At 30.6% G+C, this 27,492-nt stretch overlaps 1 protein-coding gene across 2 annotated transcripts; it reads left to right on the top strand.

Annotated features, from left to right (window-relative positions):
- The first annotated feature begins 2,341 nt into the window (after nt 1-2,341).
- On the top strand, nt 2,342-27,407 carry Naprt (nicotinate phosphoribosyltransferase). Of its 2 annotated transcripts, none has more exons than XM_088263342.1 (11): nt 2,342-2,574; nt 2,709-2,879; nt 2,965-3,091; nt 4,211-4,294; nt 5,837-5,964; nt 15,451-15,769; nt 19,667-19,932; nt 22,087-22,205; nt 23,134-23,295; nt 24,049-24,177; nt 25,208-27,407. In XM_088263342.1, exons 1-11 carry the CDS (start codon nt 2,493-2,495, stop codon nt 25,283-25,285), a joined length of 1,665 nt encoding a protein of 554 aa, XP_088119468.1. In that variant the 5' UTR covers nt 2,342-2,492; the 3' UTR covers nt 25,286-27,407. The 2 variants fall into 2 exon arrangements, with proteins under 2 accessions (XP_088119468.1, XP_088119467.1); XM_088263341.1 differs by having other exon boundaries at nt 15,451-15,916.
- Nucleotides 27,408-27,492: the final 85 nt, after the last annotated feature.

Genomic DNA, 27,492 nt, shown 5'->3' with positions numbered 1-27,492 from the left:
TTTGTATCCATTTGACTTGCTCATGAATGATGAAATCTTTTCCAGCTATTTCATACAATTCTCATCTTTGTAAACTAACTTTCTTTGAAAGTCATTACACAATTCGCTCACTCCTTTCAAGAACGTCATAAATCAAAAAACTTGATTTATCAGATCGTTTTTAAAGTTTAAAAATATAATAAAATGTATTAAAATAAATATCAAGCCACTTATTGAACTTTTTACTGTGCAACAGATCTACTTAGTTAAAACCTGAATGTTTTTTCTCCATTTGAAAAATATATATTTAAAAACAATACCTTTTCTTCAAAATGCAAAAAACACTTTCTGCCCTGTAGCTGGTAAATATTAAGATAAAAATAAGCCACTTTTGCTGGAATATAGTACATTTTCTGGGCATTCCGAAAACATGCACAACTGAAAATTTACGATTTTTGATATATGTATGACGTTGTTAAAAGGAGTGAGCGAATTGTGTTCTACAATTTCCAGACAATTTGAAAACAGAGTGCTGGTTCTATTCTCCACCCCTCTTAATATTTGACCATCTAAATCTTTTGCTCGTATGTTTCAGTAATGAATACAGGTAAGGATTATTCAATGTATTGATATTATGTGCATATGTGTACATCAAATGTAATATTTTGTCCTTCAAACCACATATAATAAATTTTAATGATCAAAACAAAAGTAATGAAATGTTAAATAATTCAGTGTTTATGCAAAATAGCACTATGTACATTACAAAATATATGCTGGCAGGGTTGCAACTTATGTTAGTATTGTAATGAGTAATATACATATATATATATATATATATATATATATATATATATATATATATATATATATATATATATATATATATATATATATATATATATATATATATATATATATATATATGGTCCGCCTCAGTAGTGTGATGGTCAGCACGCTCGGCTACCGCAAAATATATGCTGGCAGGGTTGCAACTTATGTTAGTATTGTAATGAGTAATATACATAATTATAAATATATATATATATATATATATATATATATATATATATATATATATATATATATATGGTCCGCCTCAGTAGTGTGATGGTCAGCACGCTCGGCTACCGCTCTGGAGGTCCCAGGTTCGATTCCCAGGGGGTTTCAAATAAATATAAGTGATTTTTTCACTGTAATTTTTATTCAATATTACCCTGGAGTGGTACCTGAAGCGGAGGGTTTCCTTCAAGTGGTGAGGATAAGGGTTTGAATTGAAAGTTGAATCGAATATATATATATATTTATATATATATATATATATATATATATATATATATATATAATAATATATATATATATATATATATATATATATATATATATATATATATATATATATATATATATATATATATATATATATATATATATATATATATATATATATATATATATATATATATATATATATATATATATATATATATATATATATATATATATATATTTATATATTTAAATTATTTGAAAATAAAAGGTATTTGAATACATACTTATCGTTTGTTTTTATATAGACAAGATGCATTTTAATCGCCAACATCAATTAATTTGTATTTATTTAATTATTATTTTGAATATCTATACTGACAGAAAATAATACCCACAGGTCTGAGATAATATATTTTAATCTATCTTCAAACCGTTATCCGTACCTCAAAGGTTCATGGGGCACTGCATTACATAAACGCAGTGTTATCTTGATCGTTAACATATTTAATCTATAGTAGTACAAAACTGGTAAATTTTTGAAATACAAAATTGAACCTAAGCCAGCCCTGCTAATCTACTAATAATAAAAAAGTCAGTATGCCTTATTTTTTTCTTAAAGCAATAAATTTACACGTTATATGAGTACAATTAATTCTAAAAAAACCTTTGGATTTTCTTATACCGAGAGCAAAAATAATATAAAAAAATATATATATGTTAAAGGTAGGTATTTATTAAATCGTAGTTTGGTAGGTACCTATGCATATTTTTATAATGAGGTCACTATGTATTATGTCAGTTGGAATGAAAATAAAAATAGATTTTTTTATAATATGCAAAAAGACGCGGAAGATTACGTAGGAGCTGATAATGATTACCTCAGATTACCTACTGCGAGATAATGCGATAATGCCGCCTGAGACATTCGAATAGGAATTTAATATGATGCAAATTTATAAGAAATAGATTTTTCTTCAGACGAACGTATTCAAAGGGATTTTTTTAATTTAAAAAAGTTTTATCAATACTGTTATATCGATAAAACTTGCCCTTCAAATTTTGACCTTAGTCAAATGTGTGGTCGATATTTAGCATTTGCGCATGACGTTAAGCAGTGTGAACGTACTTCCCGCGCTGTGAGCGCGGGGTGACGATTTGTAATGACAGCAGTTTCATTTGTGAGATTAAACGCGTTGCACGCGACGTCTAACACAAGTCGGTGTTTGAAATTGTATTAAATCATGTCATGCCAAAAAGAAGTCTTTTTAAATTGTGAACAAAAAATGGCACGCCAAAACGGGATAGTTCAGCCACTTTTGACAGGTATTTTTTTACGTTTCTCAAAGTTGGTACATATCTGACATTCAGGAACGAGGGAATTTTGAAATAAGAATGTCAAGATCGTATTCCAATAAGACTCGCGTTGTTGTTCACCTATGTAATTTTAATTTTTTTAGATCTTTATCAAATAACCATGGCCTATGCCTACTGGAAATCAGGAAAGATCGGAGATGTTGCCGTGTTTGACTTATTCTTTCGTAATAATCCATTCCATGGAGAATTTACAATATTTGCTGGCTTAGAAGAAGTTTTAAAGTTCTTGGACAACTTTCGTTATTCTGACAGTGGTAAGTCTTTTTTGTTTCTTGTTTCTTGTTTACAACAATAGGAGAAACTGTTATATGAATCTAAGTATATTATTTCAAATTATAGATATTACATATCTCACTCAAACTTTGCCACCTTCAATTGAACCCGAATTCTTTGCTTTCTTGAGAGATTTAACTTGCAAAGATGTGACAGTCAGCGCGATAGAAGAAGGTTCTGTTGCTTTCCCAAGGTATTTATTTGTTTTGTAATAAAATATTATATTTAAATTTGCTTTTTTCTAATTACGCTTTGTTAATTTGTTGCCCAACTGTCATATTTAACAGGCCATCTTACTTTTATACAAGTATATTTCGTGTATTCACCATTTTTTAGTGTAGAACATATGAAAACAGCTTAGATTGTGCAAGAGAATGTGACTATGTATTACAACACTTTTATTGTGATGTCATGAATTTATTTCTGATCTCCAGCAATGTGTTATTATTGTTATACAAAAAAAAACAAGTTAATTTAAAATTTAAACTCATATTTTATTAACTCCGACATTAGGATCATAGCGACTGCTCTTTAATTCAGATGCAAATTTAATGTACAGTTTATTTTGACCATAACCTTGATCAAAGCAATTTTTTTTTACTGAAGAAATTTTCATATTTTTTATATCTGGCACTATATACCATGGTGATAAATATATGCGTTATGTGTTTATATTATGTTTGGAGATCATAATCTTCATCTTCTTTAAATCTTTATCCGCACCCAATGGTGCATAGGGCATTGCATCATATAAATATAGTGTTTCCTTGATCGTTAACACACGAAGGAAAGGTGATCAGCCCTCCGCTTCAAGTACCAGTCCAGGGTAATATTGAGTTAATATTTGATTGAAAAAATCACTTAAATTTATTTGACCGCCCCCTGGGAATCGAACCCAGGACCTCCAGTATAGTAGCCGAGCGTGCTGACCATTGCACTCCTGAGGCGGACATCTTAATACAAAACCATAAATAATAAGTGAAGCCATTTTTAAAAAAATAAAAGTTACAGCAAAATGGTCAGGTACCTACTACTAAATCAAAAATTTAATATTTTTCTCAATATTCATCAAAATGTACAAAAAAAAAAAAAAAATTCCTTTACAATAGGGATACGTTTATTGGCATAGTAAGGAATTAAATGCTGATTCATACAATCTTAAAAACAACACGCATTAAAAGAATTTAAAAATAAAACAAAAGAGTTTATAGTAGCTAAATTTAGTAGCCGCTACACTAGAAAGATTTTTGTTTTAGAACATGAATTACGTGTAAAAAATATTTAATTTAAACATATATCCTTTAATTTTCAGAGTCCCACTTTTGAGAGTAGAGGGTCCATTAATTATTACCCAAATTCTCGAAACCACTCTTCTCACGTTAGTGAACTATGCCAGGTAAAAATTATTTAATTTATTTTACTTAACTTCTGAACTGAATAAATGTATGTGGATTGGTGGGTTTAAAACTTTTATCGAATTTACAAACACATTGTCAAATGGGTGAGATTTAAGCTGATCATTATTACTATTTATACAGTATTCATTACAAACATGTATATAATATTTTAAGTATGTCCAAATATTTCAGTGCTTATTTAAACTGGTAAAATATAAACTTATTTTTTTTAAATTTCTGGTGCAATTCAAACTTTTCACGTATGCAATTCTACAATTAGGTTACGTTTAGATATTAACATACTAAATTTATACATTTTTCAAAAATGTGACTCAAGCTTGATAGTAATATAATAACAATATGGATGTTCAAAAAACGTGTTGAGAATGGTAAATGTATAAAGTGATCACTTACACTTGCCAATTGCGGGTTGTAAGACCTGTAAATGCCCAGACTAATGCTGACTTATCAATTAAACCTTAAAAATAATAATAATGAATTTTCCTATGCCTTCAGGCAGCTGTGGGCTGAAGGGGCTCGCGTAAGCCCCTTATTATAATTACGTGTAAATAATGTTCCCTTTATTAATCAAGAATCATTTAAAAAATCTCAAAAAAATATTTCATTATCATAGAACGTCAAAAAATCCAATATGAAATCTCACATTTCATACTTTGTCTGACGTCTACAATGAGAATATTATTTACTTTAACCGCGCATAACCGGAGCCTAATATTTTAATGACGATGTGTTTGATATACTGTATTTAAGTATCATTCTACCATAAGTAAAACAGATTTGTCAGTGTCGGGTTGTGGTCTAGTGGTTAGTGTCGCGGACTCTTAAGTCAGAGTTTCTCGGTTCGAACCCACTCTAACCACAATTTGATACCTATTTCTAATTATGAGCCGCTTAGCCTCACAGAAATAGTAAATTGAAATATTATGTCAATAATAAAAACACAAATATTTCTTTTATTTAAAAAAAAATAAAGATTTAAAATAGTACCTTATCATTGTTTATAATTTTTTATTGATCACTTATAATAATTATTGTGTTTAGACAGTCTTTTAGTCGTCGTATATTATCAAAACTATGATTAAATGTATGAATTTTTAATCTGTTATTATTTAAATATTATTATTTAATTGTAGCATTCATTTTAGCGCATAAAAATAAGCTATATTGAATATTGAAAAAGAGAATTATGCTTCGATAATCGCTTAACCTATTGCATCACTAATAAAGTATACTTGTTCTACTGTTATAAAGACATAATTTGTTCATACAACACTATTCAATTTTTTATTGCAATAAAATTATTACACATAAAATAAAAATGGAAAAACATATTTTTATTGTTCGTAATCTAGATATACTTATTTAACTGAAATATACTTATTTATATCATCTTTACAAATAAAGTTATTGTCTTTGTGAGTCGGTGACAAATTGACTTTGGCTGGCGATTCGCTGGCTTTGTTGCAATGGGTTAGTAGGAAAGAAAATGTTGTACCTAATACATAATTTGTTTTTTTCAGTTTGATGGCTACAAATGCTGCCCGTTACCGGATGGTAGCTGGAAAGAATATTTCACTGCTTGAATTTGGGCTACGCAGAGCACAAGGTCCCGATGGAGGTCTTTCTGCTTCTAAGTACTCTTACATAGGTGAGTTATATTGCTCATTTCAATTGTCACAAATAATTTTTGTTATTAGCATAAAATTTAAGAACAAAACTGTATGATAAGGAGTTAAACATTTATAACGACAAATAATACCAGTGTTCGTTAAGTCGCAATTTTATCTAAATCCAGGTAACATTTTACATACAGCTGATTTTTTCTCCAAACACCGTTTTCGCAATGAAAAAATAAGTTTTTCTTTGGAATAATTATATGGTTTTGAAAAGAAAAGAGTTATTGAAAGGTAAGGAATTAAAAATAATTATATATTTTTTTCCAAACTGAATTGTTGGTGAATACATTCTTTTAAAAAATCAGGTGTGAACAGACATTGACCTCTCCGGTGGAATGAATTCTGTGTTTGCAAAAATCCCCTTAATGCATTAACTATTATAGATATCATCTTATTCAACAAATTCTATTTCAGTATTTTCTTTATCTTTTTTTTACAATTCTCCTGATTGTTTGCTTTTTTCTTCTGAGAAATGATAAAAATCACTAATAAGTTATTTAATAATCCCTCACATTTATAGAATTCCAAGAACGTACAAATTTTTCACAATATTATCAACAGTTTTACAGCACTTTTGCTGTATCAACAAATTGATAATAATTCCTTTAGCAAGCAAAATAACTCTTCTTTTTTTGCACTTTGGTCTACAATTAAAAAATCTCTTGGGAATGTTGTTTTATAAATACATAAAAAAATAATCATACTTCGGAAAGTAAAAGTGGTGTCATTATTTTATTTGATAAAAGTATATTAAAAAAAAATCTACATACAGTGAAACCTTTATCTATCGTTCCTCAAATAATTGCTTTTCCCGGATGTGTCGTTTATTTCTCCTACCCCGAATTCTTTTCATATAAAAATGGGTTCCATTGATCGTTTCTCTATCACCATTTTACCACATTCGTCATTTTAATTACGCTGGATATTTCATAAATTTTCTTACATTCGACGACAATATTCCAATGTGTAGGATAGAAACTATCGAAAGCTTGTGTGACGCAAGGTTGATGGATACAGCAGAAGATGTCGATGTTGATGAAGAGGAGCCTCTGCCTGTACTTTCATTTTCAGAAGCACTCTATGAAAGATTAAAAGCTTTCTACTACGCACATTCAATAACGAATAATATACATTTGACTTTACTTATACTGTTGACTTGGAAATAAAACAGTAAAAAAACAAATGTCGATCACAGATTATTTACAACGCAAATGAACTTTAATTTTTTTTTGGTTCTGTTCAGCTTTGTATTTTAAGTACATATATGCCAAAAATATAATTGATAATAATTGAAATTGACATTTGGAAATACATAAGAATCTATATTATTTATCGATTCGGCATTAACTTTGTGGAATGACATGTTGATTATTTAAAAAAAACATTAAACACTTGTAATAAACCACTTAATGAGTTTTATTTTTTTATACACGACTAGTTTCGAAAACTAACAGATGTTTTCGAAACTAGTTGTGTATAAAAAAATAAAACTCATTAAGTGGTTTATTACAAGTGTTTAATTTAAAAAAAAAAACAACAGAAGAATCTCATTTCCTTTGTGAGGTTTTTGCTCCAAATTCAAATTTTATAAAAATGTGTCCTGTTTGATAGATTTGAATATGCATACCTACCTATACCTAGGTAGGTAGAATTTATTCATATGTCCATCAAACAGAATGCTTTTTTAAAAATTGTTATTTGAATTTGGAATAGAATTAAATTTAAACAGAGTAATTTACAGCAATGCAAGGCCTAGTACTGCTAGTATTAAATAAATATTTTAGTAAAAAATCGGTAATATTTATTTTCACCAACCTGGGAAACGAACCGGGGACCTCCAGCACGGTCGCTAAACATACTAACCACTATGCTGCTGAGTTCTTTAAAGCTGTAAAATAATAACACTGGCCAACAATGATTTTTTAACTGAAATTTTGATGACTGATTTGGACTAAGTTAATCATTCTTATTCAAAGTCTACAAAAAAACCTCCCTACTCTAGGGTTTAATTAGTTGTAAAGTTTGTTTCCTTTGGAAATGCATTGAATTGATATAGAAAAACACTTTTAAAAAAAAAAATTTGATTCAGTTTTGAATAAAATATAATATGTAGCTAAATGTTTATGATTCGTAGGTTACATTAATACATTATTTAATTTTATGTGATTAACCCTTCCTTCCCGGTGTTATGTACCTTGTACATATTGCTTCTAATAACCATTAATATCTCTATAAATATAATAAATACAAGGCTAAGATTTTATGTATTCCTCCATAATATATTTACTCATTGATTTAAAAAATAATAATCAGAATTTATTTATATTTTGTGAATATCGGAAACAAATTCGCGTATAAACAGCGCGTGAACAGTGTGTGGGAAGCGCGACCCTGTATTCGCATCTCACTCTTGTATACTTGCACTGTGCAAGCGCGAGAAGCTCAAAGCTAAATATTGTCAGTCGTGTTTTTTTTCCTCCGGCTAGCAGCTAGCGGCAGTCGGCAGTTGCTCTTGGGTATATAAATTAGTTAGTCTGTGCTCTTGGGCTTTCAACTAGACCTATGCTTGTTCCGTAAGCGTTGCCAGATGGTTTTTTAATGTTTTCAACAAATAAATCTAAATTATTACAATTTTTGACTTCATTTATAATTGATTAAGGGGATTAGCTATGAATGTCCGTATTTTTCCGATTTTAAATTGCTAAATTTTGATTGTTTAGTTACTACCCAACACCGGAACGCGCATTTTTATTTTAGCACCGGAAGGGAAAGGTTAACATTCATAATAAATAAAATATACAAAACTTCTCTATGTAAAATTGTGTTCTATTAATATGTTTATAAGATACAAAGATTGCAAAATATTTAAACCTATAAAATTTTTTCATTCACCTTCATAGTGTAGCAGTTAGCGTGTTTAACAGTTGTGTTTGATTTATGCTCCATATCCTAACATGGTTCAAATAAATTTATTGTTAGTTTTTTACTTTAATATTCAATAAATATTTTGTTCTGACATGGCATCTGAAGTGCAGGACTTGCTGCCATTCAATTAATAATCATAACGACACTAAATCAGCGCTTTGTACCTTAAGTATAGACAGGGCTTTTTTACTGAACAAAAATGGTCCCGGAACTCACTTCATGTCAAGCTTTTTAGTAAAACAAATTACAGTGAAACCTCTCAAAACGAGCATAATTCATGCCTGAATCGTACTCGTTAAGTGAAAATTTTCGTTTTGACTGGCGCGGAAGTCCCGGTTCATAAGTTAATGTCGTGAAAAGGGGACTTGACTTTTCTCTGTTAAGGGAGCAACTTTTTCACTTTTTTTGCTCATCATGCGAATTACTGGTTATGAAAGGTTCCACTGTATATTTAAATGTCATTTAAATATTTATTACAATACCATATTTTATCATTTTGATGAATGATATAAATATAGATTGTAATTACTTAAGCGCAAACATTTCGTCTAATTAATTATGAAAATTTAAAAAATTTTCCACAACAAAAGGTGCTGGAATGCCATTCCACCACATAGCATGAAAAAAAAAAGCGCTGAGTGTAGATAAGAAAACAATAACACTTTTGTACCCAAGTTGTATTTTTTTATATAAATAGTTTGCAGATGAGAGAGTCATTGTGACTTCATTGCCATTATCTTTACAAAGTTATCTTTTAATTGCTGTGACTTTAAACTTGAACCATGAAGCATTAAACCGAGTATAAAAATTTACTCAAATATGCTTTTTGGCTTATAGGAATACATACCATTTCAATGATGATGTCATAATTTTGTGTGATATATCCTCTGTTATCATTCATTGGTTGGCATACAACACTCATTGCCTAGCTACACTTTGGTTTAAAATTTTGTTTACATTTTATTATTTCTACTAATTGTTAATCACTACTGACCCTTATTCACACCCAATGGAGCATAGGGCACTGCACCCAATTGATGCAATAGTAGATGCAATGATACAGGAAATACCCAAAAAAATACTCTATTTAAACAGTTAAAGCCACGACATGTCGTATAAAAAATAAAATACTTAAAACGTAATTTGTACCGTGGGATAAGTAGTTGTGTTTGTTTGACATTTATCGTATCTGAAAGGGTTTTGAATTTTGGAAATCTAAATCTTGTGACACATCGCTCACTCCTTTCAACTACATATTTCAAAAATCGTAAATTTTCAGCTGTGCATGTTTTCGGAATGGCTAAAATATGTACTATATCCCAGCAAAAGCGGCATATTTTTAACTTAATGTTTACCCGCCATAGGGCAGAAAGTGTTTTTTTGCATTTTGAAGAAAAGGTGTTGTTTAATTATTTCTTAAAATATACTAAATATTTTTCAAATGGAGATAAAACATTCAGGTTTTACCTAAAAAGATCTGTTGCACAGTAACATGTTCAATAAGTTGCTTGATATTTATTTTTATAGCATTTTATTTTATTTTTAAACCTTAAAAACGATCTGAAAAATCAAGTTTTTTGATATATGACGTTGTTGAAAGGGGTGAGCGACATGTTGTGCTGCATTCCGTATCTTTTTCATATGGTATTTGAAAATGATGCGACAGTGCATGGATTTTAAGAAATCGTAATATTTACCAAGTGAAATTTAAAATATTTTTTAAGCTGTGTTTATTATGCTGTAAGCCTTAAGAAAACTTATTTTCTCATTTGTCATAAGAATATCTTAAAATACTAAGCTATGTTATTTGCCGTAATTTTATACCTATGGTTTTTATGGAATCTTTACCAAATGTCTTTATTGTAGGTTTAAATGTAAAGAATATATAAAATTGCAAGATAAATCTCAGGTGCTGAATATTAAATGATTCACTTCTGTGAATTGTAAACACTATCTGCAAGCTTTATGCAGTTGTTATACAGGATGTATTTAAGACAAATGTCAAATAATTTATGAATATTTCTTGTACTTTTACTATCGAGTATGACTTGACTTTGTAATTAAAAATATATATGTATATATATATATATATATATATATATATATATATATATATATATATATATATATATATATATATATATATATATATATATATATATATATATATATATATATATATATATATATATATATATATATATATATATATATATATATATATATATATTAATACATATTCTACAATGTTCCACTACTAAACTAATGTGAAACCTCCCATTTTTAAATCTGTTTTGTGGATCAATTCAGTAAGTAGTGCTAGGTGAAAAAAAACAACAGTTAACAGTACATTCAAATATTGAATTACTTTAAAATACTAGATATAACCCTTCGGAGTTATATATCAAGATATATTAGATGCCTGGGTATTAACAGGGCTTATGAGCTGGCATTTGCTGGCTCGAGTGGTTTGTCAAGATACATATATACCATTTAATATTCTCCTTTTGCTCATTATTCAACATCTACATATTTTTACTGTGTAGAGCAAGAAGAAAGCTTTTTTTTTTACTAAATTATGAATTTTGTAAAATTTTTAAACTTAGGATTTCAAAAAGAAACTGAGGTTATATTTACAAATATAAATTTATTTAGGTTATAAAATGTATAAATTTAAATATAAAACATAAAATATGTTAGCCATTTTTATATATTTTTTTGGATTGTTTCCAATTAACTTATTCCTTGGATTATCAATTGCTAAAAATGCCTATTTATTGAAAGTGTTCCTTAAAATCGTTTTGCAACTCTGTATAGAATAGTTGTTGAAACTCTTCCCTAATTATAATCAGTACATCATATATTGTTGAGATCATCGTAAAACGTAATTGATTAGTCGGATTGTTATTGTGGGTAGATTGTGAATGAAACTATTGAATCAGACGCAATGTCCATGTGAACACACTGTCAAGGTTGAGTTTATTAGCATTTACAGTTAATAACAATGCTAATCATCCATTCTAATTTAAATTAATTGAATCTATTAAAAATATGTGTATAACATTTCTACACCAGCCTAGTTAGTTTTGCACAATATTTAGTATCGTAAATTTCATCAGTTTGGTAAATAAAAACAACGATTTTTTGACGAATGACTCCATAATTAAAATTTTTGTCTCATCGGTGAAAAAACAAAGTTTTTTTTTATCTATTACATGTACGTATGCATTTAATTCAATTTGAAAGTGTAATCAGAAATGTCTCAATCGATCTGCCATACTAAAATAGGCAATTTTAGTTTGTGTTATCAAATTGGCATAGAAAAGTAATAGCCCCTGAACATAATTATGCCTTTGGAAGTTATGACAAAACTTTGTATTTTAACAAATACATTTAGATCAAGATTTCAAGACTTACGATTGACAATTTTAAAATATGTATCCTTTGCAATAAAATACTTAAATATTTGTTTAATTTTGCGCATAAAGAGCATGCTGATTTAAAATTGTAAATCTTGGTTTCATAAAAGTTTTCACATTCCGTATTGCGGTGTTTTTTATTATGAAAAATTATTATAAAGAAAATGTGTTTTTTATAAAAAGTTTAGTAATTTACATTGTTCACAAAAGCTCAGCATAGTAAAAGTTTGGCATACAGATTAAACGCTGGCAGGTAAAAGTAAAGTTTGACACCAGCTTTAGTAGGACATGAATTATACCCTATAACCTCAGGCACGCAATAAAACTTTAGGGTGAAATCCCACTCCTATTGACTGTGGTAGATTAGTTTCTATCGGGTGCCGTCAGTACCAGGCACCGATTCATACCCGTTAGCCTATCAACTTTAAGTGCTTTTTCGCTCCGTTTATTTCCTTACACGACGCCACCCATATTCTCGATGCAATGATACGAGTCACGTTACCGATTGTTCTTTTATACCTAATAAATTACTTTTTTTTTGCAAATTTATTTTGCTGTGACCTAAATTTTGAATATACTGCCAATATAAAATGGTATTTCTTTCCATTGTGATAATATTTATATTCAATATGACCACTAAATGATATAATTATTATCGTTTTATAAATTCAGTTTTTTTATTGAATTTTATAATAAGCGATGATTTTTTTTCCTTGTTGAAGTAGACTAATTTACTAGACAATAAGAGTTTCTCTTATATAATGTGTGTTTTAAAGACATATTAGAATTAATTAAAGAATCTATTATTGGTTTGACCCCTCATTCACATTGAAATTGATTTGAATACACACTCTAAAATGTAGCCTAGCAACAGGGTAACTAATTGATTTCTCATATAACGCTAATCTAAAGCCATTCAACCGTGTAAAATGAAATTCCAATTTAATATGCAACCTACATGTTTTTACTATAAATATGGCACCTTAATTATGATAAAAATAAAATTGTAGGTGTGTTGGTCTTTTTTTTAATCAAATTTGTGTGGATGATTCATTTTACCCTGAAACATAATTTACATAATTATGCCTTTTAATATTCAGTACAAATACAGGTCAAATCTCGTTATCACAAACTTCACGGGACCAAAAAAATATTTCGCCATAATGAAAATTCATTACACTTGATGTATAGGATATGACACATTTCAAATTTATTTTATCGCTATATTATACCCACTCTTAATAGAAAATTAAAATTAGTTATTACTGTTATACTACACCCAATCTTCCGGCCAGTGATTAATACATTATAGGTACCTACCTACCTACTACAGGACATAACAGAAATGAAACTATGATTTTCAAACTGTGAGACTTTATTGGAAAAAAGAAATTTAAAAGCAATGAAAGAAAAGTGAATTAAAAAGCAAGTTCAAATAGATTTTTAATTTTTGATAAAAAAAATTGTAAATTTTCATTTGGACTTCTAAATGTTTTAAAATGAATTGTAACATCATTATAAAATTTTGGAAAAAAAAGTTTGTTATTCTGAGATCGGCTTCGCTACATTGAATTTTGTTCAGTACATTTTATATGGAACTTTTCCGGGGACGAATTGCAGATTCGTTATACTGGAAATTTTGTTAATTCGGTATTCGCTACAAAGAGATTTTAACTGTATATTCGTTTTGAAATTTTTCTTATATTCAAGTATGACAAGTGGCAATATTGCAAAAATCCCTTGCATTATTTTTTTAACTCTGATAATGTAAACAGTTGTGCTAATCACAAGCAATATGTACTGATAAATATTATCTTGTAATTTTAGACATCAGGAGTGTGATAAAAATTTGCAGTTATGTTTTATGTTTGGTTCAGTGATCCTTGAAGTATTTCATAAAAATATTTCCTTACCGAATCTGATAAACATTGTCAATATATTATCTACTCCATGCGTCATGTTTGTATTTTTATACAAAACTTCATGAACAAAATATTTTGTTGTATGTAATATAAATTTAAGAGTAAAATATATTGATAAGTACATTTTGTCAAATGATTAATTCATAAAAATTAAACAAGTTAATTGATTTTTATTTTTAGTGTCATATTAACTGTTTTCTGACAGTTTGACTGGTATTTATTTACTACTTCTAAAATAAGTTCACAGAAAACGTCAATCAACAAATACCAATAATTTGAATTGCAAAAAAGTAAACATAAACAAATAAAAAAATAATAAAAGGAAAACCAAACATAAAATGAAAAATCCAACACAACAACATAATGTCTCTCTCCCCCCCTCATCAAGTCTACTAGAAGAGCTCATACTCATTATCGGTTCTTGTTCTTACTGCCTTGAATTACTTAAAAAATGTTACTGGAGATATTGATTTCATGGATATAAAGGCAAAAATCATTCATTCATTCAAACCATTATCCACACCCGATGGTGCATAAGGCACTGCATCATAAAGGCAGTGTTATTTTGATCGTTATCGTCCAGGGTAATATTGAATAAATATTAGAGTGAAAAAAACACAATAAAAAATAATTATAGTACAAAAAAAATTATATCACCCACAAACATACACATTAAATAATAAGTGTAAGTCCCTCTCCAAGCACAAGAGCTTAGTCTCGTTATTGGAGAGTGTATTATTAATTTTAAGATTAAAGTAAAGCAGACATGTCTAGAAAAACAATAAAATTATTAAAAATTATTTTAACTATATAAAACAAATTAAAAAAAAAACAAAAAAATTTTAGAGTGAAAAATCACTTATATTTTATTCGACCCCCCCCTGGGAATCGAACCCAAAACCTCCAGTACGGTAGCCAAGCGTGCTGATCATTAATTAATTAGAAATATGCATGATTATGAAAGTATCCACACGGTATCAGGTTTGTGTGTACAATTTTCAGGAGGGTTTGACGGGACAAGTAACGTTCTAGTGGGAAAACTGTTCATTAATAGGAAAACCAAACATAAAACAAAAAATCCAACACAGCAACAACAAACAAAAAAAAATGTACACCATGTTACTAATAATTTTTTTTTTAAATGTTTCTTTAAGTACCCACATTGTATCAGGTTTGTGTGTACAAATTTCAGGCGGGTTTGACGGGACAAGTAACGTGCTAGCGGGAAAACTGTTCAACATCCCGGTGAAGGGGACGCACGCGCACGCGTTCATCACGTCCTTTTCCAACCTGGAGGACCTACACCGCACGAGCACCGTGCTGGCACACTGCGAGAGCAAGCAGCCCTGCGACCTGCTGCAGCTGGCGCTGGAGTGGCGGCGCCAGATCTCCGCGCTCGTCGACATCTGCAGCGAGGAGGCCAACGACGGCGAGTTCGCGGCCCTCATCTCCTACGCCGCCGCCTTCCCCGACGGATTCATAGCCCTCGTGGACACGTATGATGTGAAGAGGTATCCCTTTAATGGCACGACCCGGCAGCGATGCACTATGTCTCAGCACCAACATGACCACAAGTCCCGGAGGTGCTACCTCTTCAAGTGCCACTGTCGGAATCTTAGTAATTGCTCCTCAGTCCCGTCGGTGGACCGGACCCTGAGGTAAAGTGAGCAACCTTCCCGGTCCTAACTTTCTTACTGGCTGATTTACGATTACATTATTGCTTGCCCGTTTCCTTAATTAAGTTTCTCTTTTATTAGTTCTCCATTTGTCTTGTTACCTCATGCAACCTTCATCCATTTCATCATGTAGTACTCAAAATAGATAATAACACGTTGACTGCCATTTCAATTGTGTCTCGTCGGCCACCGAAGGCTAATATTTTGTACCTCATATTGACTTTATATGACAATATGAGGTACAAAGTATCAGGCTAAAATTTTGTACCTCATATTGACTTTATATGACAATATAAGGTAAAAAGTATCAGGCTAATATTTTGTATCTCATATTGACTTAATTTGACAATATAAAGTATTCAATTCAATTCAATTTATTCAATAATTAATATATACATTACAAACAAACATTTAAGGCGTATACATTAACAAAGTATCAGGCTAACATTTTGTACCTCATATTGACTTTATATGACAATATAAGGTACAAAGTATCAGGCTAACATTTTGTACCTCATATTGACTTTATAAGGTACAAAGTATCAGGCTAACATTTTGTACCTCATATTGACTTTATATGACAATATAAAGTACAAAGTATCAGGCTAACATTTTGTGCCTCATATTGACTTTATATGACAATATAAGGTACAAAGTATCAAGCTAACATTTTGTACCTCATGTTGACTTTATATGACTATATAAGGTACAAAGTACATATCAGGCTCACATTCTGTACCTCATATTGACTTTATATGACAATATAAGGTACAAAGTATCAGGCTAACATTTTGTACCTCATATTGACTTTATATGACAATATAAGGTACAAAGTATCAGGCTAACATTTTGTACCTCATATTGACTTTATATGACAATATAAGGTACAAAGTATCAGGCTAACATTTTGTACCTTATATTGACTTTATACGACAATATAAGGTACAATGTGTCAGCCTCCGGTTGCCGACGAGACGCAATTGAAATGACTTGTGTTGGTCACCAGTGCCTGACACTGGCAGTCAACGTGATAATTACATTTATTTTTAATGGTCTTGCCTCTTTTTGTAATGATAGATTTTTATTACAAAGACTTCTTTTTGGAATTACGTTTTTAGCTCCTATCCAGACAATAAAACGAATCTGTTTTTGAATGGGACAGCACTCATTTTTTTCCCATTTTTATTCCATTTTAAATTTATATTTCTTAAATATTGGTTTAATTTTTGAAAGCAAGTGATAATGTAATCATTAACTTCACTTACATGAATATGTTTGCCAAGCAATTGCTTTTACCATTTACATATTATGATAAATAAATCAAGCAGGCATATATATATTTCTAAATAACAATAATAACTGTTTTTATATTATTCGATCTTTCTCTATTTTCATCTGTGGTAATGTAATTATTCTCCCTAAAAGTTGAATAATACTGTCCCAAAATATGACTAAATGTCATATGCAAGTATTATCAAAAAAATATATTCAGATTAATAATAATACAGAAACGGTAATTGTTTGTTTGACTCGGTTTAATAGCCGAGTAATTTTGTATGGTGCAGCGTTGATTTTTTACAATATGTCAAATATCCTCACTTTGCTTCAGTGTCTGGTCATAAAATGTCTATTTTTAACAAAACCCAGTGGATAATTAGAAATTTGGTTATGTTAGTGTTATAGAGGCTTAAATGTTGCGCATTTATTACATAATGCTTTAAGTGTCTTTGCTTCTAATTTGTACTCCATCGAGGCAAGTGGTTTCGCGACTGCATGCTGCCATACGTCAGTGGCTCCTTCACAGAGAACCACGGAGAATCATCTTTAATAATATTGACTCTTGTATATATTAATTTGGAATGCGTCATTGTCGGTAGGTAGGTTGTCATTTTTTCTGCTAACCGTTGTTCCAGGGTTCTCAGAGTCCATCTGTACATAACCTGATCATTGTATAATGCCATTGTCCCCTGAACCTCATTATCTCAATAAGGCCGACATTATTGGGTGTACAACATTCTCATAGCCCATGTTGGTGTTGTAGTTTCATCTATTGAACATACTCCAAAATGTTTTGATGGGTGCATGAATCCTTACTGTATATAAAATGGGTCGATTTGAAAGTGTTGAAAATATAGGCATTCTCCTATTTTACATATCAAATAACATTTAAATGTGGCAACCAATACAATATTTTTTTGTTATTGTATTAGCCTTTCTCAACTTATGAGTCGCTTAATATTCCAATATAAATTTTAAATGAATTGCCCTCCGGACTTTTAAGTATTCATGTGTTTTTATTATTATTTTCACTTGCAATATTTTACCTTCTTTTGATTATTTGAGTAAAAGTATAATTAGGAAATGCTTATAATTTTCAACTTTCTAATTTTTTGCATGTATCTATATGAATAAAATATATTCATTTTGATTATCCAACTGATAGATCGAAAAAAAAAAACTCTAAGAAATACATTTCAATTGTGTACTACCAGGAATATAATAAACCTATTCTCTATTTAAATGAAACAAATATTTCTGTTTGTGGCAAAAAAAGTTAGTAAACAAAAAAAGTTATGAAAAAAAAAAGATAGTCACCGAAACCTAAATTAATATGCTTAAAATACCGTTGCAACTGACTTTCCTCTAATGAAGGGCGATTTTAAATGTTTAGATATATTTTATTAAAAAATTTAAAAGAACAAACAGTTTTTCAACAGTATGTTTGTTTTGATATGCCTGTATTTGCAACTTTGTCATTGCTATGAAAATAGCTATTGATTTTTCATTTTATTAAATTTCTTATCTTGTCAAATTATGTATTATAATTTATTAATTAATTTATATCCGTGTCAATGCCAGAAAGCCAAAAAAAGCATTGTTGACACATGAGTAATGTGTATCGTTTATTTTTCTTCTATGCCATATGGATAAGCGCCCTTGAGGTAGTATTTTGCAAAAATGGCGCTTTATAAATTATCTAAATTTATTATTATTATTATTATCAGATTTTATTGGATTCTGACATCCCCTGACATTACGTCTTTAGTCATTCAAACTTTTAGCTTGGATCTGTCACAAACTTACTTACAACATTTTGAATGTGTCTAAATAGTCCAATTAGGAGTTATTTTTGACATCTCAACATGGACTCTCGCACACCGTGTTTCGAATTTGATCAATATATATCTAAAAGTTTCAAGAATTTGAGTAGTGTTGTTGTCAATCATGGGTGGAATTGGTGAATGTTACACGTGTGTAAAGTGATCATTTAAACTAGCCAATGATGGTCGTAAGCCCTGTAAATGTCCAGATTTGTATTTTATTAAATTTAAATTTTACTTAGTAAATACATACCACTATTTCTTCAAATCTACTGTGATACGTGTTTCGATGCATTCCGCATCATTTTCAAACCCCATATTTTCATACGGTGTTTGAAAATGGTGTGGAATGCATTGAAACATGTATTACAGTAGATTTTAAGAAAAAGTGGTACATATTTACTAAGTAAAACTTTTATTGAGTAATTACTAAAAAAACAATTAAAAATGCATAGATTTCATCTTCAAGTGATTGCCGAATCAATTAATGAAATTCCATATTGTTCTTCATCTATGTTGAGATGTCAAAAATGAGTATAATTTTTGTTTTAGTTTACCCTTGTACATAATTAAAAGAAATTACTAACCTTTATCAAAATTTAGAAGTGATTTGCTTGTGTCACATTCTCAGGAGTGGATTGCTAAACTTCTGCGCCGTCGCCTTGGCGTTGAATGACATCGGGTACAGAGCCGTGGGGGTGCGGATCGACAGCGGAGACCTGGCCTACCTGTCCGTGCTGTGCCGCAACACCTTCGAGACCATCGCCACCAAGCTGAACATCCCCTGGTTCGCCAAGCTGACCATAGTCGCGTCTAACGACATCAACGAGGAAACCATCCTCAGCCTGAATGAGCAAGGCCACAAGATTGACAGCTTTGGGATTGGCACGCATCTGGGTAATTTTTTTTATTTAAAAAAATTTCCTTTCCATAGTGTCCGCCTCCATAGTGTAGTGGTTAGCGCATTAGACTGCCATGCTGGAGGTCCCGGATTCGATTCCCGAGAGAGTCAAAATAAATATTAGTAATTTTTCATTCTTTGTCCACCTCCGTGGTGTAATCGTTAGCTTGTTTAGCTGCCGTGCTGGAGGTCCCGGGTTCGATTCCCAGGGGGGGTGAAAATAAGTATTAGTTATGTAACACTAATATTTATTTAATATTACCCTGGACTGGTCACTGAAGCGCAGGAGTGATCACCTTGCCTTCATCTGTTAACAATCAAGATAACACTGCGTCAATACGATGCAGTGCCCTATGCACCATTGGGTGCGGATAAGGGTTAGAATAAGAAGAAGAATTTTTCATTCTAATATTTATTTAACTTGACTCTGGACTGGTACCTGAAGCGGAAGTCTGATCACCTTTCCTTCGTGTATTTCGCTTTCAATATAACACATGCTTCTATATGATGCAGTGCCCTATGTACCATTGGCTGGGGATAAGGGTTAGAAAAAAATTCCTTAAGTGATTGTACCCTGCTTATAAATACAAGGTAAATTTACGGATAAGAGATTTTTACAAATTTACTACAGTGCTTTCAAAGACATATTGTATAGAAAAACAAAGGATAGAGCAGTGCAGCTCAGCCGCTCTACTCTACCAGCATCTAGGTAATTTATTCAACGTTAGTTTTTAAAATACCTGAACGTCAGAATTGCCACTTTTAAACCGTGCAAACCACTTCTGGCACGTTTGATCAGCTGTAGTATGGTCACCATAAACCTCCAAAATACTATGACTTTCGGTAGTACTTTTCTTCATGTTAAAGTAATAAAGAAGAATTCCCCGCAAAAACACTTTATCTGGCACAAAGTTTGACATTTTCAAATAAATAGAAAAAAAATGTTGTTTACGCTTCAACCAAATGATATATACTGAAAAAGATGCCCATTGACAGTAGCTTTTAAATTAATATAGTCACGGATGAACACGACGCGAAATAATACTAGTAACGCCCTCTCTTATAAAACTGCACGAATTAATGCATACTCCCTATAAATAAATAAATATATACATATAAATCAAATAAAGCTTAGCGTGCGTCGAAAAGGTACTAGGCAAAAATCTATATTCGCAGTATTTTTACATAATATGTATGTACAAACTATGCAATGTTCTCTCCGATTCCACGGCTTCACATGTTAGCCAATGCTTTTGAAAGCATAGATTTATTTAATATATTGTTATCCACCTTAACCCTTATAGTGCTGAGCTTATTTTCACATATTTTGCATAAATTGCTAATTGCTTTTCATCATCACTACTTGACGAATTTGACATTTTGTAGGTAGAAATAAAAAAACTTTTACTTAAAAAAATACAAAAATCAATGTTAAATTCACAGCAAAATAATTTTAAATGGTTATTTATAAATGTTATTAACTCATTAAAAACTTTATACATGCGCGCGCTAAGACACGTCCGTACAGGTCAATACCTAAATCAAATTGCGCAATAGTCGGTATTCCGACACTCCGCACTTTATACGCATTAATAGAGACTTGATCTATCGACGGTTCGCTCTCTAAGGGTTAAAGTCTGTACTTTCTCAGCATTTCTTCTCCATATTATAATGGATAAATTTAAACATTGTGTTTCACTCTCTCTCGCTGCTCGCTGATAGTGTGTGAAGGAGACGTGTGCTTAATAATAATTATAAAACCCTTATCCGCACCCAATGGTGCATAGGGCACTGCGTCATATAAACGCAGTGTTATCTTGATCGTTTACACATGAAGGAAAGGTGATCAGCCTTCCGCTTCAGGTACCAGTCCAGGGTAATATTAAATAAATATTACAGTGAAAAAATCACTTATATTTATTTTACCCCCCTTGGGAATCGAACCCGGGACCTCCAGAACGGTAGCCAAGCGTGCTGACTATTACACTACGGAGGCGGACTTACTATTTGTAATTTTATTAAGTATTTTATTTCAAGTCTTTTTGTTTCTCTATTAGTGTATTTTTATATTCGATACTGTACATATGTATTATGTTAAAGGCATTAGCCGTTCAATAAATAAATATAATACGTTTTTTGTTTTATTTTAGTGACATGCCAACGGCAGCCGGCTCTGGGTTGTGTTTACAAACTGGTTGAAATAAATGGCCAACCTCGGATCAAGCTGAGCCAAGACGTTGGTAAAGTTACAATCCCCGGTAACAAAGAGGTAAACATTTCTAACAATAAAACAACAACTAAAAAGCTTTTTCTACTTTTATTTTATTTTAATTTCAACTTGACTGACATCATCATTCTGATGGGTGATATTTACTTGGGATTACTTGCGTAGTGGTTTTAAGCATTTTTATTTTTTGATGAATTAAAATTTTGTATTCAATTCCCGAAATTAGATTATGGGAAGAAATTGAAATAAGATTGAAGTTGGTTGATATATGTTATATGGCGGTTAGTTTAAAAAAAAAATGTCAAAATAAATGTGGGTGATTTTCGCTCTCATATTTACATATTTCATATCACCCTGGACTGGTACAAGAAGCGCAGGGCTGATTACCTTGCCTTCATGCAATTAACGATCAAGATAACACTGCGTCACTACGATGCAGTGCCCTATGCACCACTGGGTGCATAGGGATAAGGGTTAAAAGAAAAAAAAGTAAAAAAAACGAAAAATGGGTTTTTATTCATATTGTGAGCGATAATTTTTGACCATATTGCAGCTAAAAATTATTTAAAAAAAAATAAACAAAGAATAATTTTGAAACACAAAGAATATCCATTTCAAATAAGAGATATGTTTTTCCATTGAAATAATGTAGAGAAAAAAAAACTTGAATTAATTTAGAGGCACAAACTCGGTTTTTTTAAATAATTTTTTTCATTGTAATTTAATAATTTCCATAAAATTACATGTTGCTAATATATGATGATTTAAAACTAAAAATTGAATATTTTTGTAACAATGTTTTCCATATGTCTAAATCCTTATATGTACACAAATACTCGATCAAACCCTCGAGCAATTGTTACAAATATATTATAGGTAAGTATTTCTATAGAGACAAAGAAGACACATTATATCTCAATTATTTTTATTTTTTGTTTTGTCAGATATATATGTATTGATATCATTACAGGCCTACCGACTATTTGGTGCCGACGGCCACGCCCTGATCGATCTACTCCAGCGGTCTTCCGAGGAAGCTCCCGGAGTCGGCCAGAAGGTACTCTGCCGTCACCCATTCCAAGAATCCAAGAGGGCGTACGTGATTCCTACACGCGTTGAGAAGCTATACAAGGTGCGAAAAGCCAGTGTATTAATCTGCAATAATGCCATAAGTATTGAACTACTACTACTACTACTACCATTACGCCGTTTCCCTGCAAGGCAGAAGGCATAGAGGATGGAACGCCACACTTTTCTGTTTTGGCATACACTTCTAGCTTCCTTCACATCCATACTTCTAGTCATACGTGCCCTCCAATTAAGCAGATGTTTGACACCACCAGATTTCAGGTTCTGATTGATCTGATTGTGCCAAGTCTTTTTCGGCCGCCCTCATTCTGTTCTCCCGCTTACATTTGCCACATATATTTTCTTTAGTCATTCTCTCGTTACCCACTCGCTCCACATGTCCATACCACCTTAAAGAGCTCCTTTAATTCTTTTCAATTATCCCTTGTTCAGCCTTACAATTAGATTTTCCACAAATTTGTCTGAGGGAGCGTATTTCCACAGCTTTCACTCTGCTTTCATCCTTTACCAGTTCCATGTTTCGTTTCCATACATCAATATCGGTGAGATCAAACATCGTGTCGATAAGTATTACAACTTCAAACTCTAACAAATTCAGTATTATAAAATTGTTAAGTATGTTGTATTTTTATATTTCCTGCCTTTATAGTGCATTGGCTATTATTTATTGATATTGTTCTGGAGGTATTGGGCTTGATTTCATGGGGCCCAAGAAAAATATTAATAATTTTTATCTGATCGGTACAATTATTTTGATTCTCAGTAAGGCAAGTGTGTTGATCCAATCATGTTTCAGGTTTATTGGAAAGATGGTGCTATTTGCATCCCTCCTCCGCCCCTGTCCTATGTCCGTGAGCGTGTACAAAACTCACTGAGGACTTTACGCCAAGATATTAAGAGAAACCTCAATCCGACTCCTTACAAGGTAATATTGTTTCTTTATCAGTGCTTGTTCACAGTGTTCACATTGTTTGCATCTATTACGATATTTATGTCATTTGAACACACTCTACACATGTAACAATATAATAATATGACTTATCATGGGTGTACTGGCAAAAAACCTAAACTCGAAAATATGCAATTTTGACTTAATGATGCAGTATTATAAAGTTTTCAACATTCTATAAACTGGCAAAATACAATAAGTAGTTTGAAATGTCATATTTGTGTGGTTTTAAAAGTTAATTCAACTTTAAGTTTAATAGCGGTTATTTTATTCAGGCTAAAAGCTTTAAATAACAGGGATTATTCAAACAGGGATTTTAGAGTTAACGTTTTTTGCCAGTATACCCAAGATATGTAGTTATGTTTTTAAAATTGCAACATTATAAAATCGTCACCTGAATATAGAACTATCCTAACTGCGTATAAGGAAATCAAACTTTAAAATTTTCTAAAGTAAATTTTCTCAATAATTTAGTAGTAGTTTCTGTTGAATATTTAGATTCATAGTGTTTCAATGTCTTTTTATTAAATTTACCTTTTCGAGAGTACAATAATTGTTGTCTCACTTTCTCTGGTGAATGGGTTCTTTTTACATGAATTTTTTTCATGAAATCTTCGTATTATGAAGATAGAAATAGATAGATAAAACTCACCATTATACAAATATCCACGGATGTAATTTTTATACAAGTTACATCATACTACCTGACAGATGGACTTCGACGTTTATTAACGTTGATACTCCTTTGATGAAAATTCATACCAACGTTCATTTACGTCCATACCCCCCACCCGGAAGGGTTAAGAATGTCTGCACTACAAAATCAGAAGCATAAAGAAAGCAATGCATAAATAAAAATGACATTGACTTGTATGAAATTCTTCAATCTTGCAAGCTTCTTGATTCAGATGACGATATGAAGCTTTTTTGGGCTGTAATTGGATATATTATTTACAAATATTTGGCTGTTATGATTATAATAATGCAGTGAGTGATTTGATTCTAGGTCGCTGTGAGCGATGATCTGTACAACTTCATCCATGACCTGTGGCTTCAGAATGCTCCCATCGGAGAACTGTCTTGAGACTTGGCCATAGATTGAAGAGCTGAATAATGTAACATTCTCCCATGGACTTGAACAAATTACCAGTGTCGGAAGAGACATGCAAATTGTATGCATATCCCTAATGCTTGGATTTCATTATACATATATTGTCTTCTTCATTACTACAACGCAACGGCTGCCAGTCAGCCGATGATAAGTGAGAAGCTAAATTATTCAATTCTTAATTACTTTTATTGTTTACTATGTTCGTATATATTATAAATTTTTTTACATTAAAATATTAATTAATTCTGATCGGTTTAGTTTATGATAAATATTATTGGAGTTTTATAATACATACTATGTATCTTTGTTATATTTTATTACATGAACATCTTTATTGTTTGCTAAATCATACATGTATGATTGTTTAAATTATGTTGATGTGCGTACTTACGATGTACTTATGGTAATTCTGTTAATTATACATCTACAGATGTAATATTCCTAGTGAGTAATTGGAATTACGCATTTAATCATGTTTGTATGATTAATATAACAATATTTTGTTGGATGCAAATGCTATTTTTAAATAAAAATGTTACCAAATAAGTAAATTCAATTAAATTGAATACTAGAGCTTGTTATTAAATGGTTTGATAAATCACATACATATTAATTACACCTTTAAAAAAAATAGAAAATATTTTTGTGGGCACAATCATTTAGTATTTTTTGTTGTGAAATCAAATGCCTCGCCTAAAGTAATACTAAAGGGTTTCTTTTTTTACAATATCTTTATACATACTTTGACAGTGATTTTTTTTTTGGATTTTATTCCTCAGACGTAGCTTAGGTAATACATATTGTGCCTTTTATACACCTAAACACAGATTATATGCATTTAACAAAAGACACAATTTAAGCCACTACATATTTATAAAAATTATTAAAATATTTTATACTTAATATTTTTTGAACTGTTTTCACGAGATATTCACTAATGATTTTTAGGGCAAGGGCATAAAATCTGTTTACATTCCCTTGTCGATTTTTCAAGAATGCTAGCATTAACTTTGTTTACTTGTGTGATACCATTTTGATCGTACCATCTGAATTTGGGAGGAATTGACCGACACTATATATGTAACATGGTTATAACAGGATGTGTCAACACATGAGTAAATGAAGGTAACTATCTTTACTTCTCCATTGTGAGATTGTTTATATACTAGAACTGTCAAGAAAAGACTAGATATCAACAGAAATTAAAAGGAAAAATAGATTATGTGAAATTAAGTGCTGCTCAAGGAATTTATTATTGAACGACCTTATGAATAATTTTATATTTCACTAAATGTGTAGTCTATAGTGTAATTTTTCTAAATGTTTAGATAGTAAGTTTATTCTACCTTAAGATATTCGAAAATTATTGTAGATCAAAAATGATATGTAAGCATAATATATATAAATGTTATTAATTTTTATTGCAGCACAAAGATGATTTATATTTAAGAAGCTGTAGGATGTATTTACGTACTTGTAGAAAGTTACATGAATCTGTATAAGGTTCTTATATATAAATCTTAAAAAGAAAACATGTATATTATATAAATTGTACCCATTATTTTGGTGTGATAAGAAATCAACAAAACCGATAATATTGAATCAAGGAAAATCATTTGGTTAATTTACGCAAAAAGCAGTGACTCAAATCACAAATAATAATAATGTTTTAATGTATTTTTAAAAGTTCTTCATTATTTGGGTGATTTATTACAGTATAAGTAAATATTTTCAATTAACTTACAAGCGTCAGAATAAATATTCCGGCATTTATTGTATCTGCAGGATGGACCAAAAAAATGGGAATTCGGTAACCTATTTTTTTTGTGCTGAGAATAAAATAAGAACATTAGTTTCAATTGTAGACTGCTCCTTTACAGTGTGGTAGTGTTTATTCACTCTGTATAAGTCAACCACTGAAGCATTAGATTGATTTCCAAACCTTTATAGAAAGATTAATAGTAAATCTTTGTCAGTCTGATTATGCTGTAGTCTCCCTTTATAATAGTGTCCAAGAGACTGGGCATTATTGTCATTATAGACAGAGATTGTCATATAGAGAGATAACAATATTTGATAAAATAATGTAAAAAAATATACAATAGTATGCAAAACCAGTTACCAGTTACGGTGTATTATGTTAATTAAATAATATTTCTAACATTCAATTGATTTTTTTT

Source organism: Brachycentrus maculatus, unplaced genomic scaffold (assembly GCF_059751285.1).
Source record: "Brachycentrus maculatus isolate JH-2025_06_01 unplaced genomic scaffold, ASM5975128v1 h1tg000199l, whole genome shotgun sequence".
Lineage (NCBI taxonomy): Eukaryota > Metazoa > Arthropoda > Insecta > Trichoptera > Brachycentridae > Brachycentrus > Brachycentrus maculatus.
This window is presented reverse-complemented; position numbering and strand designations above follow the sequence as displayed.

Coding starts and splice junctions, on each gene's coding strand:
- Naprt (XM_088263341.1), top strand. CDS start 2,493: ATGTCATGCCAAAAAGAAGTCTTTTTAAATTGTGAACAAAAAATGGCA. Junction 4,295..5,836: donor ACGTTAGTGAACTATGCCAG/GTAAAAATTATT, acceptor TGTTTTTTTCAG/TTTGATGGCTACAAATGCTG. Junction 22,206..23,133: donor CAATCCCCGGTAACAAAGAG/GTAAACATTTCT, acceptor ATATCATTACAG/GCCTACCGACTATTTGGTGC.